The sequence below is a fragment of the Lutra lutra genome, chromosome 16, assembly GCF_902655055.1.
Source record: "Lutra lutra chromosome 16, mLutLut1.2, whole genome shotgun sequence".
NCBI classification, from domain to species: Eukaryota; Metazoa; Chordata; class Mammalia; order Carnivora; family Mustelidae; genus Lutra; species Lutra lutra.
In genome coordinates, this window is record NC_062293.1 from 19,464,564 (window position 1) to 19,482,672 (window position 18,109).

General features: G+C 45.2%; 1 protein-coding gene across 1 annotated transcript in view; it reads right to left on the bottom strand.

The window, feature by feature from the left end:
- NBR1 (NBR1 autophagy cargo receptor) overlaps window positions 1-18,109 on the bottom strand; it is a 34,395-nt gene that overhangs the window by 9,224 nt on the left and 7,062 nt on the right. The window contains 16 exon segments of the mRNA XM_047706083.1: window positions 1,320-1,353; window positions 1,355-1,495; window positions 1,736-1,833; window positions 2,697-2,772; window positions 3,221-3,370; window positions 4,290-4,496; window positions 4,498-4,581; window positions 4,679-4,838; window positions 6,971-7,180; window positions 7,456-7,623; window positions 8,120-8,334; window positions 8,802-8,879; window positions 9,350-9,541; window positions 14,647-14,669; window positions 15,940-15,958; window positions 16,977-17,039. Of these exon segments, the coding sequence (XP_047562039.1) occupies window positions 1,320-1,353; window positions 1,355-1,495; window positions 1,736-1,833; window positions 2,697-2,772; window positions 3,221-3,370; window positions 4,290-4,496; window positions 4,498-4,581; window positions 4,679-4,838; window positions 6,971-7,180; window positions 7,456-7,623; window positions 8,120-8,334; window positions 8,802-8,879; window positions 9,350-9,541; window positions 14,647-14,669; window positions 15,940-15,958; window positions 16,977-17,039 (1,918 nt within the window).

Consider the following 18,109-nt stretch of genomic DNA (forward strand, 5'->3'; position numbering starts at 1 on the left):
AAACAAGGATGAGGGGAAAAAAATACCTATAATTCTATCAGAGATAACTACTTCGAACATTTTTTGTTATGCATTTGTACCTAAGTCTGTGGGGGGAGGGGGAAATGAGTGTGTATCTTGAAACAAGAGTGAGATAAACTGTATTTAAAAGCATAGGCCAGGGGGCACCTGGGTGGCTCAGTGGGCTAAAGCCTCTGCCTTCAGCTCAGGTCATGATCCCAGGGTCCTGGGATCGAGCCCCACATCGGGCTCTCTGCTCGCAGGGAGCCTGCTTCCTCCCCTCTCTCTCTGCCTGCCTCTCTGCCTACTTGTGATCTCTGTCTGTGAAATAAATAAAATCTTAAAAAATAAATAAATAAAAGCATAGGCCAAATTTCATTATAATAAACAAAAGAAATTTTTCCGTATTATTTTGATGCACGAGAATGTGAAGTTTTGGGATAGTTCTTGAAATACATAGTATGGTCGCTACCTATCCGGTATCTACAAGTTTCTGTTACAAAGGAAATTGATTACAGCAGGATTTAACCTTGGGAAATTAATTTGGTACTCCTGCTTCTGCCCACTATTTCCTAGACTGTGTCCCTGGAGAAAGGACACAACTCAGCTGCCAGTGGAGGTGTCTGCTGAAGAGCTCGGTCAGCTTATAGGAAGACTCCTCAGTGTAGACTCCAGGCAGCTGGATGCTAAGGGTTGCTGTGCCTCTAAGTCATGCAGCTGTAATTCTGCCCCCGAGAAAGGGTGAAAAGGGGCTATGGTGGCTGCCTTGCATCCGAGGCTATAATTAGAAGAGTTGGGTAGGGAAGCCTGGGTGGCTCAGTCGTTAAACCTCTGCCTTCGGCTCAGGTCATGATCCCAGGGTTCTGGGATCGAGCCCCGCAACGGGCTCCCTGCTTCTGCCTCTCCCACTGCCCCTGCTTGTGTTCCCTCTCTCGCTGTGTCTCTGTCAAAAAAAAAAAAAAAAAAAAAATCTAAAAGAGTCGGCTAGAGTATGTGGGGTCTAAAGAAACCACCAGGGGCGCCTGGGTGGCAGAGGGTTAAGCCTCTGCCTTCGGCTCAGGTCATGATCTCAGGGTCCTGGATCGAAGGCCCCGCCTCGGGCTACTCCTGCTCAGCAGGGAGCCTTGCTTCTCCCTCTCTCTGCCGTACTTGTGATTTTCTGTCAAATAAATAAGAATCTTTAAAAAAAAAAAAAAAAGGAATACCACCAACCGCCACTCTCCAGTAAGAGGAGCCCTTTTTTCTCCTCAGGTCCGGCAGTCACAATTCACACACCGCCCATGCTAGCTGGGGGGACCTCAGGGACACTCACTGTGCACGGGACTTCTGTCTGCAAGGCGGGTTGTGATCGGGGGGCAGCGTCCAAGGTAAGGGATCGGATTACGGTCTCACACCCGAATTGGGTCCCACTCAGGTCAACTTCTGCTTCCTCCAACTGAGGAACGTTCTGAGCCTTCCTCTTCACTGAGGCTGTGGGATCTGAAAGACGTGAACCCTGCCTGTGCTGTGTTGAGGGGCTTCCTGAAGCCACATCACCTGTTGCGGAATTTCCATGCCCAGAAGAGCGCTATGAGGCCATGGAAGGTTGAGGAGACTTCAGAAAATGGAAGGTACAGACAACCCCGGACATGGCTAAATGTAAGTATAGAAGGCGTATTGTGTAATACGGAGGGGGACAAGGCAAAAACACTGACAAATATTATGAAAACCCTTACCAGGCAGCACTTTAAATCACGCACCCTTCGCTCTCTGCCTGTATCTCGCCACCAAGCCCTGGCTTCTCTATTATAAGGATTTGTCATGCGGGCAGAGGGAGACATGCCGGGGGGGTCACTATTCTGGAGAATGAAAAAGAAGAGAACCCATTCAACCCTAACAAAAAAAAAAAAAAGCCAAACGCATCAATTAATGGTCAGTGTCTAGACAGCAACAGCTCACAGGCTTCTTGCCCCTTGCAGGGCTGACATAAACCTAGGTAGGCTTCAAGGCCTATAAAGGAATTCTTATAAAGAACTCCCTCCAGGGGCGCCTGGGTGGCTCAGTGGGTAAGCCGTTGCCTTCGGCTCAGGTCATGATACCAGGTCCTGGGTTTCGAGCCCCACATCGGGCTTTCTGTCAGCGGGGAGCCTGCTTCCTCCTCTCTCTCTGCCCTGCCTCTGCCTACTTGTGATTTCTCTCTGTCAAATAAATAAATAAAATCTTAAAAAAAAAAAAAATAAAGAACTCCTCCAGACCATGAGGTGTGCAAGTACCTCAGATTAATGAACGCAAGAAGGATCACAGTCGTCTGGCCTGAGAAACCATGGCTAAGACACAGAACCAGGAACATAAAGGATAAACATTTAGAGAAAAATGGAGAAGGATCCCCACCCCCTGCTTTCAAAGATTTTAAGTAAGCCCTACATGAACATGAGGCTCAAACTCACAAGACGAAGAGCCATATGAACGAGCCGGCCAGGCTTCTCAAGGGTCCCTTTACGGCAGAGAAGCCTTGCACAAACATGTATTGTTGATCCCGACAAACAATAGGGAAAAGGAGGAAAATGGACCCATGGGTGCAGTTTTAACGTCACACTGTAGGAGAAATCTTTGCCGTGCAGTTCCTCAGAATAAGATTCTCACTACCAGGCTCTAGGGTGTGGCACTTTTATTGTCTATTAATAAACTGAATGACCTGGGTGGAATGACATTCTTACCCACGGGAGTATTGTGGGGCACTCTCTCCAACTCTTGGACAATGTTTATATCCAACAGCTCAAAGGACAGCAGGTCCTGGGGACAAAAAGGGCAACGTTAGGCGACCTACAGCGGATGCTGGAGCCAGGTTTTGTCTCGAGGGGACTTGCAGGCCACACCTTCCTGGACTCTGTTCAAATTCATGCCTCCCCTCAATCGGGTGAAATCAAGAAGAGTGAAGCGGGAACTAGATGTCCAATAACCAAGCGGCAGGAGAGAGACAAAAGGCAGTGGGGGTGAAAGTGAGCCCGAAGAGCAGAAACACAGAGGCAACTAAAGGGAAGCTGTGGAGAAGCCTGAGAGTGAGTTTCCGATGCAGAGAAGAAACATTGGAGACCTGCTTCCACTACTGATCCTCCTTGCTATTGTGGGCAGATCTCTGACTCTCTGAGCACTGTCTGTCCCTATACCACCTTCTTGTCAACAGGGTAAGGACTCTCCACTGCCTTCTGTCCCTAGCCCCCCAAAGCACTCAGTCTTCTACCTGGGCAGTCAGAAGGTCCACGGATGGGATGTAGAGCTCCCTCTCGTTGGCAACATTTTTTGTCTTCTGTGGAATGGAGGTTGCTGTTCCTTTGGTCTGCTTAGTCGCTTCATCAAGCTGAATTTCTTCTTTAGCCAGAAGAAAAGTCTCCTATACGGAAAAACCATCGGGACAAAGGGTTTTAGGCGCTCAAATGAACAAAGGTCAACTGACAGCTGCCTCCCTAAATATTGAAACACTGCTGCACGTCTACGTGTTTTAAAACTTGTTTCGAGATCATTTTAGACTTACAGATAAGCTGCAAAAAAAACCCAGTGTTCACTTATTACCCCCTTCACCCAGCTTCCTTTAATGACAAGTTAGAGTAACCATAGTAACAACTGTCAAAAGGATGACGTTAGGGACGCCTGGGTGGCTCAGTTGGTTAAGCAGCTGCCTTCGGCTCAGGTCATGATCCCAGCGTCCTGGAATCGAGTCCCACATCGGGCTCCTTGTTCTGTGAGGAGCCTGCTTCTCCCTCTGCCTCTGCCTGCCACTCTGTCTGCCTGTGCTCGCTCTCTTTCTGACAAATAAATAAAATCTTAAAAAAAAAAAAAAGGATAACATTAACTTTGGTTAACTGAATCTAAGCAGTAAAATGCTCTAAAAACAGTACTCTACCATCTGGGGGTGAGTGGGGGAGGGGGACAGTGCCCCACCAATGAAGGGAAATTTCTTAGAAACAAAACAACAAAAAAAACTATACCAACTGAAAACAAGGGCAAGACTTCATTAGCATTTAGGGAACACAGGCATGGAATGTTCAGGAGAGGTGATCATTAAGGAGCAAAGCCATCGGTCTTGCCGTTCAACAGGCCAGGCAGGCCTGTCTTTCCACAGATAGTAGAGAGGCTGGCCAAACATTATTACGAAGAGATAAAAAAGCACTGAGGATGCCTGCACCAAGATCCTAAGGACCTGCCTGCAAAGCCTGAGGAATGGGCCCAGGACAAGCACACTGGTGTGAGGGGGAGGAGCAGCCAGCTCTGAGCTGGCTGCTGTAGTATTAGTCTCCCCTTCCAGCGCTCACCTCTTGCTGGCAGGTGAGCTCATCAGCTTTGCTTGAGCGAATCATGCCCTTTTCAATGTTCTCAGGGCCCCCTGTGGAGGGGAAAGGATCCACTATGATACTGCACCAGACCCGAGGCCCAAACTGCTGTCCTTTGTGAGAAAGACGCCAATGGGAAGTGTACGTTCCCTCCAAGGCTGGGGCGATGAACTCCACAGACACAACCCCCCACATGGCCGGCCTTCAGGCAGGGAACCAAAACATCCTTCTTTTCTGTAGAAGCCAAAGTTAGGTTTCCCCACATGAACTTGAGCTGAAAAGAATAGGGACAAGAGAAAGCAAGCTTGTCAGTCAGCTGAGCACTGTCACTTCAGGTCACCCCAGCTTCAGTCCGTGGGGAAAAAAAATACCTTTGTGTCTCCACTCCACTTGACATTTCCTGTATTTTTCATCCTCCAGTGTTTGATAAACTTGGTTCCTGGCTGAAGGTGAGTCCCATCAGGCAAATTCTCATCCACAAATGCTGCACTGAGGGTCGGCATAACTGGGGCACAGGGCTGCAAAGGGAGCCTGAACAGAAAATTCAGATAGTCACTTGTGTTGGGTACAATGGCTTCTGAATATCTAACACATGGTTCAAGAGGCTGAGAATAACTTTTTTTTTTTTTTTTTTAAAAGATCATTTGTTTGTCAGAGAGAGCGAGCAAGCAAAGCACAGAGAGCGGCAGGCAGAAGAGGCAGAGGGAGAAGCGGGCTCCCTGCTGAGCAGAGAGCCTGATGTGGGACTCCATCCCAGGACCCTGGGATCATGACCTGAGCCGAAGGCAAATGCTTAACCAACTCAGCCACCTAGGCGTCCCTGAGAGTGACTCTTAACGTACTAATGCATTTGCCTCAAAAATAATACTAATGGGGCACCTGGGTGGCTCAGTGGGTTAAAGCCTCTGCCTTTGGCTCAGGTCATGATCTCAAAGTCCTGGGATCAAGCCCCACATCGGGCTCTCTGCCCGGCAAGGAGCCTGCTTCCTCCTCTTTCTCTGCCTGCCTCTCTGCCTACGTGTGATCTGTCAAATAAATAAATAAAATCTTAAAAAAAAAAAAAAAAAAAAAAAACCTAACAGGAGGCACCTGGGCAGCTCAGTCAGTGGAGCACGTGACTCTTTATCTAGGAGTTAAGTTGGAGTCCAACATTGGGGGTACAAACTACTTAAAAATCTTAAAAAAAAAAATACTAATAACATTTTTGAAAGAACAAGACAGAGGAGTGCCTGAGTGGCTCAGCTGGTTGGGTGTCCAACTCTTGATTTCAGCTTGGGTCATTTCAGGGTTGTGGGATTGAGCCCCGCGCTGAGCTCCATGTTCAGTGTGAAGTCTGTTGGAGATTCTCTCCCTCCACCCCACCCACACTCTCTCTCTCAAATAAACAAATAAAATCAATTTTGTTTATCTGAGAGAGAAACAGTGTGCAAGAGCGCATGAGTGGGTGGGTGGGGGGGGAGGCAGATGGAGAGGGAGAAACAGACACCACACTGAACACAAAGCCCGACAGGGGGCTCCATCCCAGGACCCCAAGATCATGACCTGAGTTAAAGTCAGACGCTTAACTGACTGAGCCACTGAGGCGCCCCATAAACAAATAAATCTTAATAAATAAGTAAAAATAAAAAACAAGACAGATTTGGGGTACCTGGCTGGCGACTCCTGATTTCTGGGTTGTAAATTTGGGCCCCATGTTGGGTGTGAAGGTTAGTTAAAAATCTTACTCCTGAAATGAAGAGCCATGGTGAGGATAAGCATCCATAAATAGAAGGACTACAGAGTCAGGCTCTTCAAATCCCAACCACCTCCATTCAAGAGAGGTCCTACCAGCCAGTCTGGAACCTTACTGGCTGCTCTGTCAACAAGGACTACCAAACCACCCTTTAAGAATGCTGGGATCGGGGCACCTGGGTGGCTCAGTGGGTTAAAGCCTCTGCCTTCGGCTCAGGTCATGGTCCCAGTGTCCTGGGATCAAGCCCCACATCGGGTTCTCTGCTCGGTGGGGAGCCTGCTTCCTCCTCTCTCTCTGTGCCTGCCTCTCTGCTTACTTGTGATCTCTGTCAAATAAATAAATTAATTAAAAAAAAATGCTGGGATCAGAGAATGGGAAGTTTTAATTCCTTTTTTTTTTTTTAATTAAAGATTCTTATTTATCTATGTGACAGAGAGAGAGACAGCGAGAGAGGGAACACAAGCAGGCAGAGCAGGAGAGGGAGAAGCAGTTTCCCCAGCAAACAGGGAGCCCAATGAAGGGCTTGATCACAGGATTCTAGGATCATGACCTAAGCCAAAGGCAGACACTTCACAACTGAGCTACCCAGGCACCCCTAATCATTATTATTTTAAGATTTATTTATTTATTTGAGTGAGAGACAGAGAGATAGTGTGCATGCTAGCGAGTATGCAGAGAGGGAGAGAGAAACTTCATCAGACCCCCACTGAGCTCAGAGGTCTGACTCGGGGCTTGATCTCAAGACCCGGAGATCATGACCTGAGACAAAGCTGGGTGCTTAACTTGTCTGAGCCACCCAGGTGCCACTAAGATGGAAGCTGGAACAGCTTGGGTGTTAGGAACTGCCGGTAAGTATGAGAAAACCTGGTTAAAGTCCCGTTTCGGCCGGCTGGACCGCCAGCCCTGGTGCCCACCCCGGCCCCAAGCTTACATCAGCGTGTGTGACTGCAGCAGGCTCTCGGGTCGGCCCAAAGGGGACCTGGGGCTCTGCAGTCCATGGATGGAACTCCACAGATGAATCTTCCTATGGAGCTTAAGCTGCTTTTTGAGTTCCTTGACCTCTGCCTTTCGCTGTTTCTTCTCAGCTCGCAACCTTTGCTTTTCTGCCTTAAGAAAATTCTTGTCGACCTGTTTCTGGAGCCTGTGAGGTAACAAATGGAAAGTCTTAAAAAACAAACCTCATAAATCTTGAAGCTTATTTGAGCCCCTTGTAGCCTCCATCAGTGCCGGCTTCTAGCTTAACATCTTCCTACAGTTCTCATTCTGTCTCAGCTTCGGCTCACAGTCCCTGTTGTCACACACTAACTGGAAACGCGCAGGAACTACGGAGACTGTCTGAAGTCCTGTGATTCGTGCCCCAACACCACAACAAGATGCCCTTCCGAGAACAAGGCTCCCGTGTACTTATGGCTTTACCTGGCTTGTTCCAGAGCAGCAGGGAGACGAGGGGCGGGGAGCCTCGGATGAGAGAAGGCTTCAGAGGAACCTACCACAGGTCTCCGCAACTTCAGCAGGATGTGGTTGGAGTCATGTGCGTACGGCCCTGATTCACAATCTTCACAGATGTTGTAGGATGGGCACAGGCTGTGGGGAAAAGCATGGCAAGTGGGAAGTACCAGAGGGAGTGAGAGAGGAGACCGACTTCCATACTGGCTGTCCTACCAGCTAGGTGGTAACTGGAGCCTGTCACCTGGCCATGACCTGTCTCAAGTTTCTTATTAATAAAATGAAGGCAACAGCACTTAACATGTATCCATTTCAAAGGAAAATCGACGGGAGCAAGCAAGATAGGAACGCATGTGGAACAACGGGGAGATAATCTCTGCAGATATAATTTTGTTTTGGGGAGAACATAACTTTGCCTCTGTTAGTTCCAGTGTGTATCTGAACACATTAGCAGTCTGAACGGTTACCCTCTCAAGAGTATTTCTCGTGGGTGATGACAGCTTGTTTCCAGTCTAGAGCTGCTCAGCGCGCCATCAGAGGTACGTATGCCCAGTTTCCCAATACCTCCCCAGGAAGCCAGGAAGCCCTGTTCAGGGGTCTTCTAACAGCTCTGTGCTCCGAAGGGACGGCTCACCTGCACTGGTAGCGCACACCAACGATCCTCCTTTGGCAGCTGTTGCAAGCAATGTGCCAGCTGAAGTGGTTTTCTGGCAAAAACAGTGTTTCCTCTGAAATGGGCATTGAGACTTCTGATGGACAGGAACCCAGGGATGGGTTCTGGAGGACTAGCTTCTCGTGTAATTTCTGTTCAAGTTTCTCAACTGTTTCTTTAACCACTTGTTCTCTGAACTAGAATACAGAGCAGAAAATGGGGAAAAAAACCTCAGTTCCAACATTGGGAAAAAACCTGAAGACGTCAAACAGACCAGACACCTCACCGTCTCTTGTGTAAGAACATCATAACCAGCTAGAAGCTACTGAACGAATGGACAGAAATGTAGCCAAACGTCTACTCTTTCCACATGTACACTGGTTCAAAGGGGATACCAAGAAATCATTTTGATGAGTAAATTTTAACCTCTTCCTTCTCAAGCACAGAGCCTTGGCCCTTTCCCTCAACTTAGAATTAGGCTCCCTCTTTTTCTGACACACACATCCCTGTAGAAGTGAGGAGGTTTCTGGACTGGAACTGCTCCAGTCTGGAAATGATTAGCTATCCCTCTTCATTCCCCTGCATCAGAGGCAGCAGACCTCTGGGTTCAGCTTTCTCCCACGCTCCAATGGCTGCTAAAACCCACACCAGAGAGAACACTCACTGTCTCCAGGTAGCTTGTGAACCAGTCTGGGGGCTTGTCTTGAGGCTGGTCCGCATCACGTGGAGCAAGTGGAAACTGCTGCAAGGAAATACAACCCAAGACCTTGGACGCTGCTTTTTTTCCCCTAAGGTATTTATTTTTTCAAGAAGACTTTGACTTTTTTTTTTTTTTTTTTTAAAGTAACTTCTACACCCAATATGGGGCTTGAACTCACACAACCCTGAGATCAAGAGTTCCACCTTCTACCAACTGAGCCAGCCAGGTGCCCTTGTTTAAAATCATTTTCCCAAAATGTAGTACTCTGAGGTTTCTTTTGTCAAATGATATACATGAATGGTCAAAAAAAACCCCAATAAAGTACACGAAGTATAAACGGAAAATAAAGTATATCACCCTCCTGCCCCTTTCTCCAGGACCAGTTACCCGTTTCCAAAAGTCAGGCAGAGATCGGCACAGTAACTGCCCAATCTCCGAGGGACAGTTCAAATGTTACACCACCAAGAGACGTAAGGCTAGGAAAACTGCAGACAGGCCCATTCCCTTCATACCTGTGCTGCAGGCTCCTCTGGGGTCTTCATGTCTGATCCTAAGACCTTCACCAGTGATGAATAATGTGCAAGTGGCTTCTTCCCTGTCCTCATGACGGGCCGTTTTTCTGGTACGGCTGGCGCCGGGGCTTCGTCAACACGGGAGCCTTCGTGGACTTGCATCTGGAGTTGGTTTCCCTGCTTAACTGCCATCTGAGAGAACACATTATGAAATTAAAACGTATTGTGTGATTCTCCTTTCCCAAATGAAAACTCAAAGACATCTAAACAGAAGGGGTACGATAATTTATGCTGAAAATATTAGGATTTACCTTTATTTTATCAAATCTAATGACAATGTTAACAGTCATCCTGTTTTTTGTCCAGTACTTATTTACTTATTTTTTTAAGATTTTATTTATTTATTTGACAGAGAGAAATCACAAGTAGGCAGAGAGGCAGGCAGAGAGAGAGGAGGAAGCAGGCTCCCTGCTGAGCAGAAAGCCCGATGTGGGGCTCGAACCCAGGACCTGGGATCATGACCTGAGCCGAAGGCAGCGGCTTAACCCACTGAGCCACCCAGGCGCCCCTTTTGTCCAGTATTTAATCAGGAATGGTTTTATTATAAAAAAATACAATAGGTTTAGGATAGCGCTTTATTAGGTGAGATGTTCTTGTTAACTAGGTTACTACTTTTCTGTTGAACAGGTTTTTATGTTATGACCTCACTTATGGATTGTGATCTCAACTTTTCAAAAAAAGTCAATCCCAGACTACCACAACCCAAACAAAGTTATAGCCTATAATTAAGCGTTTATTTCTCTTTCTTTCTTTTTTAAATTTTTAAAAAAGATTATTTATTTATTTATTTGACAGATAGAGATCACAAGTAGGAAGAAAGGAAGGCAGAGAGGGAGAGAGGAGGAAGCAGGCTCCTTGCCGAGCAGAGAGCCCGATGTGGGGCTCGATCCCAGGACCCTAAGATCATGACCCAACCCGAAGGCAGAGGTTTTAACCCACTGAGCCATCCAGGTGCCCCTCTTTCTTTTTTTTTTTTTTTGAAAGATTTTATATATTTACTTGAGAGACAGAGAGAGAGAGCTTGAGAGGGGAGAAGGTCAGAAGGAGAAGCAGACTCCTTGCTGAGCAGGGAGCCCGATGTGGGACTTGATCCCAGGACTCTAGGATCATGACCTGAGCTGAAGGCAGTCGCTTACCAACTGAGCCACCCAGGTGCCCTAAGCATTTATTTTTCCATCCGAATAGTGTTTTGGAAAGCATGCTGGAGTGGTTACCTCTTTTTGAAGAGCATCTTCTTAAAAATCCTATGTTGAAAACTCTACTTCAGGGAACATTTAAGGTTCCATGAAGGTACTACAGTGTCCATGAAGAGATTAGAGGTCAAGTCCATCAGTTTCTAGATCTCCCCATCTGTCACCCAGAGACAAGAACTGTTTTTTCATCTATTTTTACACATCAGACTTAAGCTTCCATTTAAAAATAGCATTCTATGGCAAAAAATTTGAAAGGTATTATTTTAAGATCAGAGATCAGGAAATTTTCTTAAAGGGCCATATAATAAATATTTTAGGCTTCCAGGCCATACAGTTTTCCTCTCAAGTCTGCACAAAAGCAGCCACAGACACTATGTAATAGGAACAGCCAGGTTCCTATAAAACTTTATTTATAAAAACGTATGGCTAGCCCACTGGCTGCTTTGCCAGCCTCTATTCTAGACCATAAGCCAAAAAGCTGGTAGTAAAATGTATGGTACAGTCTGTGGAAAAAACTGCTCAAGAAATGACTATAATGCAATGTGTCAAAATATAAACATGGGATCTTAAATATCATATAGCAAGTACTATGTAAAAATGTATATTAAAAAGTCTTGCTTCCTGAGACAGGGCAGGCTTATACAACATCTAGACTCTCAAGGTCTGAGTATCTTTTTTAAGATTTTTTTTTTTTTTTTAAAGATTTTACTTATTTATTTGACAGAGAGATCACAAGTAGGCAGAGAGGCAGGCAGAGAGAGAGGAGGAAGCAGGCTCCCTGCCGAGCAGAGAGCCTGATGCAGGGTTCGATCCCAGGACTCTGAGATCATGACCTGAGCCGAAGGCAGCGGCTTAACCCACTGAGCCACCCAGGCGCCCCAAGATTTTTTTTTTTTTTAAGATTTATTTATTTATTTGACGGAGAGAGAGAGAGAGATCACAAGCAGGCAGAGAGGCAGGAAGAGAGAGAGGGGGAGAAGCAGGCTCCCTGCCGAGCAGAGAGCCCAATGCGGGGCTCGATCCCAGGACCCTGAGATCATGACCTGAGCCGAAGGCAGAGGCTTAACCCACTGAGCCACCCAGGCGCCCCTCTTTAAGATTTTTTTTTTTTTTTAAAGATTTTATTTATTTGACAGAGAGAAATCACAAGCAGGCAGAGAGGCAGGCAGAGAGAGAGGAGGGAGCAGGCTCCCCGCTGAGCAGAAAGCCCGATGCGGGGCTCGAACCCAGGACCTGGGATCATGACCTGAGCCGAAGGCAGCGGCTTAACCCACTGAGCCACGCAGGCGCCCCTCTTTTTTAAGATTTTATTTGAGAGAGAGAGAGAGAGAGAGAGAAAGCAAGAGCATGCACTCAAGCACAAGTGTGGAGGTGGGAGGCAGTAAGCAGACTCCTTGCTCTGCAGGGACCTATGTGGGGTTCACCCCACGACCCCGAGATCACGACCTGAGCCGAAGGCAGACACTGAACCAACTGAACCACCCAGGGACCCCCCGAAGTCCGAGATTTCTGACTATGTAAACAGTGATTATGGGAAAGAATAGTTTTGAAGACCATAGGCTTTTTTTTTTTTTTTAGTGAAACTACTGTAGCTTCTGAGAACAGGGCAAGAGAAAAGCCAGGAGGAGCTGGACAAAGGTGAAAGGGTGTGGGAGACAGGTCCTTACAATGGCTTAAAAGCAAAGAGGAAATGGGGCACACCTGGGTAGCTCAGTCAGTTAAGTGTCCAATTCCTGATTTTGGCTCCGGTCATGATCTCAGGGTTGTGAGATCAAGCCCCAAGTTGGGTTCTGCGCTGGGCAGGGAGCCTCCTTAAGATTCCCTCTCTCCTTCTTTCCCTACCCCCTTGCTCCCCTGCATGCTCTTTAAAAAAAAAAAAAAAAGGCAAAGAGGAAATAGAAGACCACACGAAAACTGGGAAGAAGGAAACTGTGAAGCATGAGATTGCTAAGAAATGAGTATCTCAGCTAAGAGAAACCACGGTGGGGCCCGAATGTCCAAAACCAAGAGACTAGCTGTTAAATAAGGATTTCTGAATAAAAACCAAGACTGGCTAAACTATTGAATCCAGTGGCACCTAAAATGGCAATTTTGACCAGGCAACAAAAAGGGTAAATCCAGCTTCCAGTTTAAAAACATCTTGCCTTGAGGTGCGTAGGTGGCTCAGTGGGTTAAAGCCTCTGCCTTTGGCTTGGGTCATGATCCCAGGGTTCTGGGATCGAGCCCCACATCAGGCTCTCTGCTCAGCGGGGAGCCTGCTTCCCTTCCTCTCTCTCTCTCTGCCTGCCTCTCTGCCTACTTGTGATCTCTGTCAAATAAATAAACAAAAAATAAATAAATAAATAAAAATAATGGGGGCACCTGGGTGGCTCAGTGGTTTAAGCCTCTGCCTTCGGCTCAGGTCATGATCTCAGGGTTCTGGGATCGAGTCCCGCATCAGGCTCTCTGCTCAGCAGGGAGCCTGCTTCCCTCTCTCTCTGCCTGCCTCTCTGCCTACTTATGATCTCTCTGTGTCAAATAAATAAATTAAAAAAAAAATAATAAAAACATCTTGCCTTGGGGCACCTGGGTGGCTCAGTCAGTTAAGCATCCTATTTCTGATCTCAGCTCAGGTCTTGATTGTGAGTTCAAGCCCCTCCTTGGGCTCCACAATGGGCATGAAGCCCACTTAAAAAAAAAAAAAAATCTTGCTTTTCCCTCCCTAGACCAAAAGTGATTATGGAAAAAAGTTTAGTCATGGTTTAGAAGTTCATAAAAGATAGTCAATCTTAGTCACAAAGGTGGTAATGAAGGGACAGCTGGGCACACCTTAAAGAAGTGACCTTGAGGAATGCTTTAAATTATTATTGACAAGCAAGAGATAGTGAACTCAATAGTTTGTACCTTAAAGTCTCCCACATTATCCTATAACATTCTATAGGAAACAAGGTAAAGTTAGGAGATGAAAAGTGTGAACCAGAAAGCATCATTTCACAGTTATTTTTATTTTTTTAACTATAATTTTTTTAAGTAGCTCTGTACCCAGCGTGGAGTCTCCAGTGAGGGGCTTGAATCCTTGACCCCAAGATCAAGACCCGAGTCGAGATCAAGAGTCAGACATCCAATGAATGAGTCACCTAGGTGCCCCTTTGTATTTTTATTTTTTAATTTATTATTATTATTATTTTTTATACTTTTTTTTTTTTCAGCATAACAGTATTCATTATTTTTGCACCACACCCAGTGCTCCATGCAATCTGTGCCCTCTACAATACCCACCACCTGGTGCCCCCAACCTCCCACCCCCCCACCCCTTCAAAATTCTCAGATCGTTTTTCAGAGTCCATAGTCTCTCATGGTTCACCTCCCCTTCCAATTTCCCTCAACTCCCTTCTCCTCTCCATCTATTATTATTATTATTTTTTAAGATTTTATTTATTTATTTGACAGCCAGAAATCACAAGCAGGCAGAGGCAGGCAGAGAGAGGAGGAAGTGGGCTCCCCGCTGAGCAGAGAGCCTGACACGGAGCTTGATCCTAGGACTCTGGAATCATGACCTGAGCCGAAGGCAGAGGCTTTAACCCCCTGAGCCACTGAGGTGCCCCCTCCTTTGTATTTTTAAATGCTACAATGGTTATACCAAGACCAGAAATGAGAGGGAACAGTAACTAGAAAGAACCTTTAATAACAGGAGCTGCCTTTTGCTGAGTGGTATGCCCCACTCGTCACACTCTCTCTAAAAATCAGTTCTGCTGTGTTGCATTAGTTTCTGCCCATGGCTACCGGAGTTCAGGTTCTAGTTTTAGTCAATAAATGTTTTTTTCCCCAAAGATTAGATTGATTGATTGATTGATTGATTGATTTCTCTGCAGGAAAGAGAGGTAGAGAGCACGAGCAGGGGGGAGGTGGAGAGGGAGAAGCAGGCTTCCCGCTGAGCAGGGAGCCCAATCCCAGGACTCTGGGATCATGACCTGAGCCAAAGGCAGCTGCCTAATGGACTGAGCCACCCAGGCACCCCTAGTCAAGAAGTATTTTTAACAGAAAGTAAGATGAAATGACCATTACCTTAAGTGCTTCTTCATACTCTCCTACAAAGACAAAGAACAAAGAACACACATTGTGGCATTTCTTCACCAGCCCAAAAGATTCTATGTAAGTACTGCCAATCCTTACTTTTAAGAATTTCCTGCTTACACTCCTTATACATGAGCAGCTGCTACCTTTTTGCTGACAAACTCCCCTCCCATCCCACTGCAAACAGAAACTACTTGTAGATTAGTTCTCTCTCTCACATCCTACTCTCTCTGCTACTGGAGCCTTCCAGCTATGAAACCTCAACCCAGCTGCCTCACACTAGGTTTAGTGACGCTCAGGACGCAAGGGAGTTCATGGGTAGTGTAATGCAGACAGACCTCAACATATTGCCGGTTTGGTTCCAGACCACACAAAAAAAAAGTCAAATGAATTTTTTTGTTTCCCAGTGCACAAAAAATTATGTTTCTACTATCTGCAATCTATTAAGTGTGTAACAGCATTATGCTTTAAAAATAAAAGTACATACCTTAATTTAAAAAAAATTCTTTACTGCTAAAAAAAATGCTAATTATCATCTGGACATTTAACAAATCATAATTACTGGTCACAAATCATAATAATATATACAACAATGAAAAAGTGAAATATTGAGAGCATTAGCAAAATGGGACACACAGAGTGAGCAAATGCATTTGGAGAAAGTGATGCAGGGTTGGCATAAACCTTCAATTTGTGGAAGAAAAAAAAAGGCAGTATCTTCAAAGCACAATAAAGCAAAGCACAATAAAATTATCATCATTAATTATCATTAGAGCTGGTTAAAATAAGCTTGGTGGGGGGCTAGCCTGGGAACCTGACCTTCATATAGAACACTGTTCCTAGGGAAAAGGCGCTCCCAGTTCTGAACAACTAGCCATCTTATAAATAAGTTCTGGGAATACCACTTTATATGTTTGTAAGCTGACAGTAATATATGTACCACGTCAGGGACAAAGCCAACACCAGGAGAATGGAGTTGTATGTTTGAATGAGAGGCATATTTTCAGAAGATTAGCGTCTTAAGTGTTAAAAGAACCTTCCATTAAAGCTGTCTTTAGGGTCCAATCAAAGGCACTAATCTATACACAAAAAACTGCTACAAAATAAAAATCCGCTATGTAACTAATGTTCACGGCTGAGTGAATGAGATGTCAACTTACTGTATACTAAATTCCACTCTAAAGTAAACACTGCAGCAATATCTGAGTGTAAATGGAAATGTATACACTCAAGAACAGACTAAAGCTTTTAAATAAAGCTGAACAGGTTCTCTCAGGAACTCACCTTGACTATTGATGGATACCTGTAAAAAGACAAAAATCAACAGTGAATTAGAAACTTCCTGTCAGCTGAACATTTTTGTCGCTAGGACCAGCCTCACAGGTAAGATGCACAATCTCAGACTGGGGGCTTTCCAGTATCATGAATTAATTGTGAGTAATAATTAAGGACTTTTTAAAAAAAGAGTTTATTTGACAGACAGATCACAAGTAGGGAGAGAGGCAGGCAGAGGGGGGTGGGGAAGCAGGCTCCCTGCCCTGCTGAGCAGACAGCCTGATGCGGGGCTCGATCCCAGGACCCTGAGATCATGACCTGAGCCGAAGGCAGAGGCTTTGACCCACTGAGCCACCCAGGCGCCCCAATTAAGGACTTTTATTGCTTAATTTCTATACCCTCCTTTTATTTCAGGTACATTAAGAGGCAGCATTTACAGTGGTTAATAGCCTGGGCTCTGGAGCCAGAAGGTATGGAATGAACCCCTAACTCCACTATTTCCAAGCTTATGTGCTTCTGGGCAAGTCATTTAGGCTCTCTGGGCCTCAGTTTCCTCATGGGTAAAAGACAGATAATAACTAACACCCAATGCACAGTATTGTTATTAGTCTGACACGTAACCACTCAATAAAGGTTTACCATAAACTAAATGGTGGCTTGTGGTATACTTCAACTACATCACTATATAGTTTTAGAAGTTTTCTCTCAGTGCTGTGAAGTGTGTAAACCTGGCGATTCACAGACCTGTAGCCCTGGGGATAAAAATATATGTTTATAAAAAATAAAAAATAAATAAATTAAAAAAAAAAAAAGAAATAAAAGCCAAAAAAAAAAGTTTTCTCTCCAATTTCCTTCTTCAATGTTGCTTCCTTATTTCTCAATTCCATCTCAGATGTCACCGTCAGCTCAGAACATGCGATGATCAAGTACATTTAAACGACTACACAATGCAAAAACACTAGTCTGAACTTTTCGATTTGCCATCACTCTTGAGAAATAAGATCTGTTTTCTGAACAGCTGCCCATGGGTACCATCATATACTTACTTCTTCATTTTCCTCATCCAGGTATTTTATTTGAATAGTGGTCAGATCAAATGAAACTTTTACCTGCAAATGAAATGTACATGCTATATGATCAAGGTATCAAAAAGGCAGGTTCTTAACAGAAACCCAGGAGTCATAAAAGAAAGGATGGGTATATTTCAATATATAAAAATTAAACATTTAAAAGGCATAAAAGAAAAAACTATGAACAAAGTTAAAAAACAAAGAATAGTTGAGGGGAGTATTTACAACTCATAACAAAGGGTTATTATCTGCAATACACAAAGACCATCTGCAAAACTGCTCATTGTTACGATTTTTTTTTTAAAGATTTTGTTTATTTGACAGAGAGAGATCACAAGTAGGCAGAGAGGCAGGCAGAGAGGGAGACAGGAGGAAGCAGGCTCGCCGCAGAGCAGAGAGCCCGATGCAGTGCTGGATCCCAGGACCCTGAGACCACGACCGAAGCTGAAGGCAGAGGCTTAACCCACTGAGCCACCCAGGCGCCCCTGCTAATTGTTAAGATTAACAACCCAGGTAAAAGGAGGCAAAATTATACAGAGATTTCATACAAGGGAAATCACATGAGCCCAACAAATGTATGAAAAGATGTTCAAACTTAATGGTAGTCAGAACAATGCAAATTTAAGCAATGAGATGTCATCTCAACAGAATGGTGAATAAAATTTAAAGCTATAATATAGCCAACGTTGTCAAAAATTCAGGGCACTGTCATTTTTTTATTGATTTATTTTTAAAAGATTTTATTTATTTATTTGACACAGAGAGAGGGAGAAAGAGAGCGAGAGCATACATGAGCAGGGGCAGAGGGAGAGGTAGAAGCAGGCTCCCCTCGCTGAGCAATGAGCCCCATGTGGCACTTGACCCCAGGACCCTGGGATTATGACCTGAGCCGAAGGCAGCTGCTCAACCAACTGAGCCACCCAGGCATCACTCTTTTATTTATTTTTTTAAAGATTCTATTTATTTGAGAGAGAGAGAGAGAGAGAGAGAGAGGAAACAGAGCATATAAGCCGGGGCAGCGGCTGACAGAGGGAGAAGCAGGTTCCCTATTGAGCAAGGAGCCTGATGTGGGACTTGATCCCAGGACCCTGGGATCATGACCTGAGTGG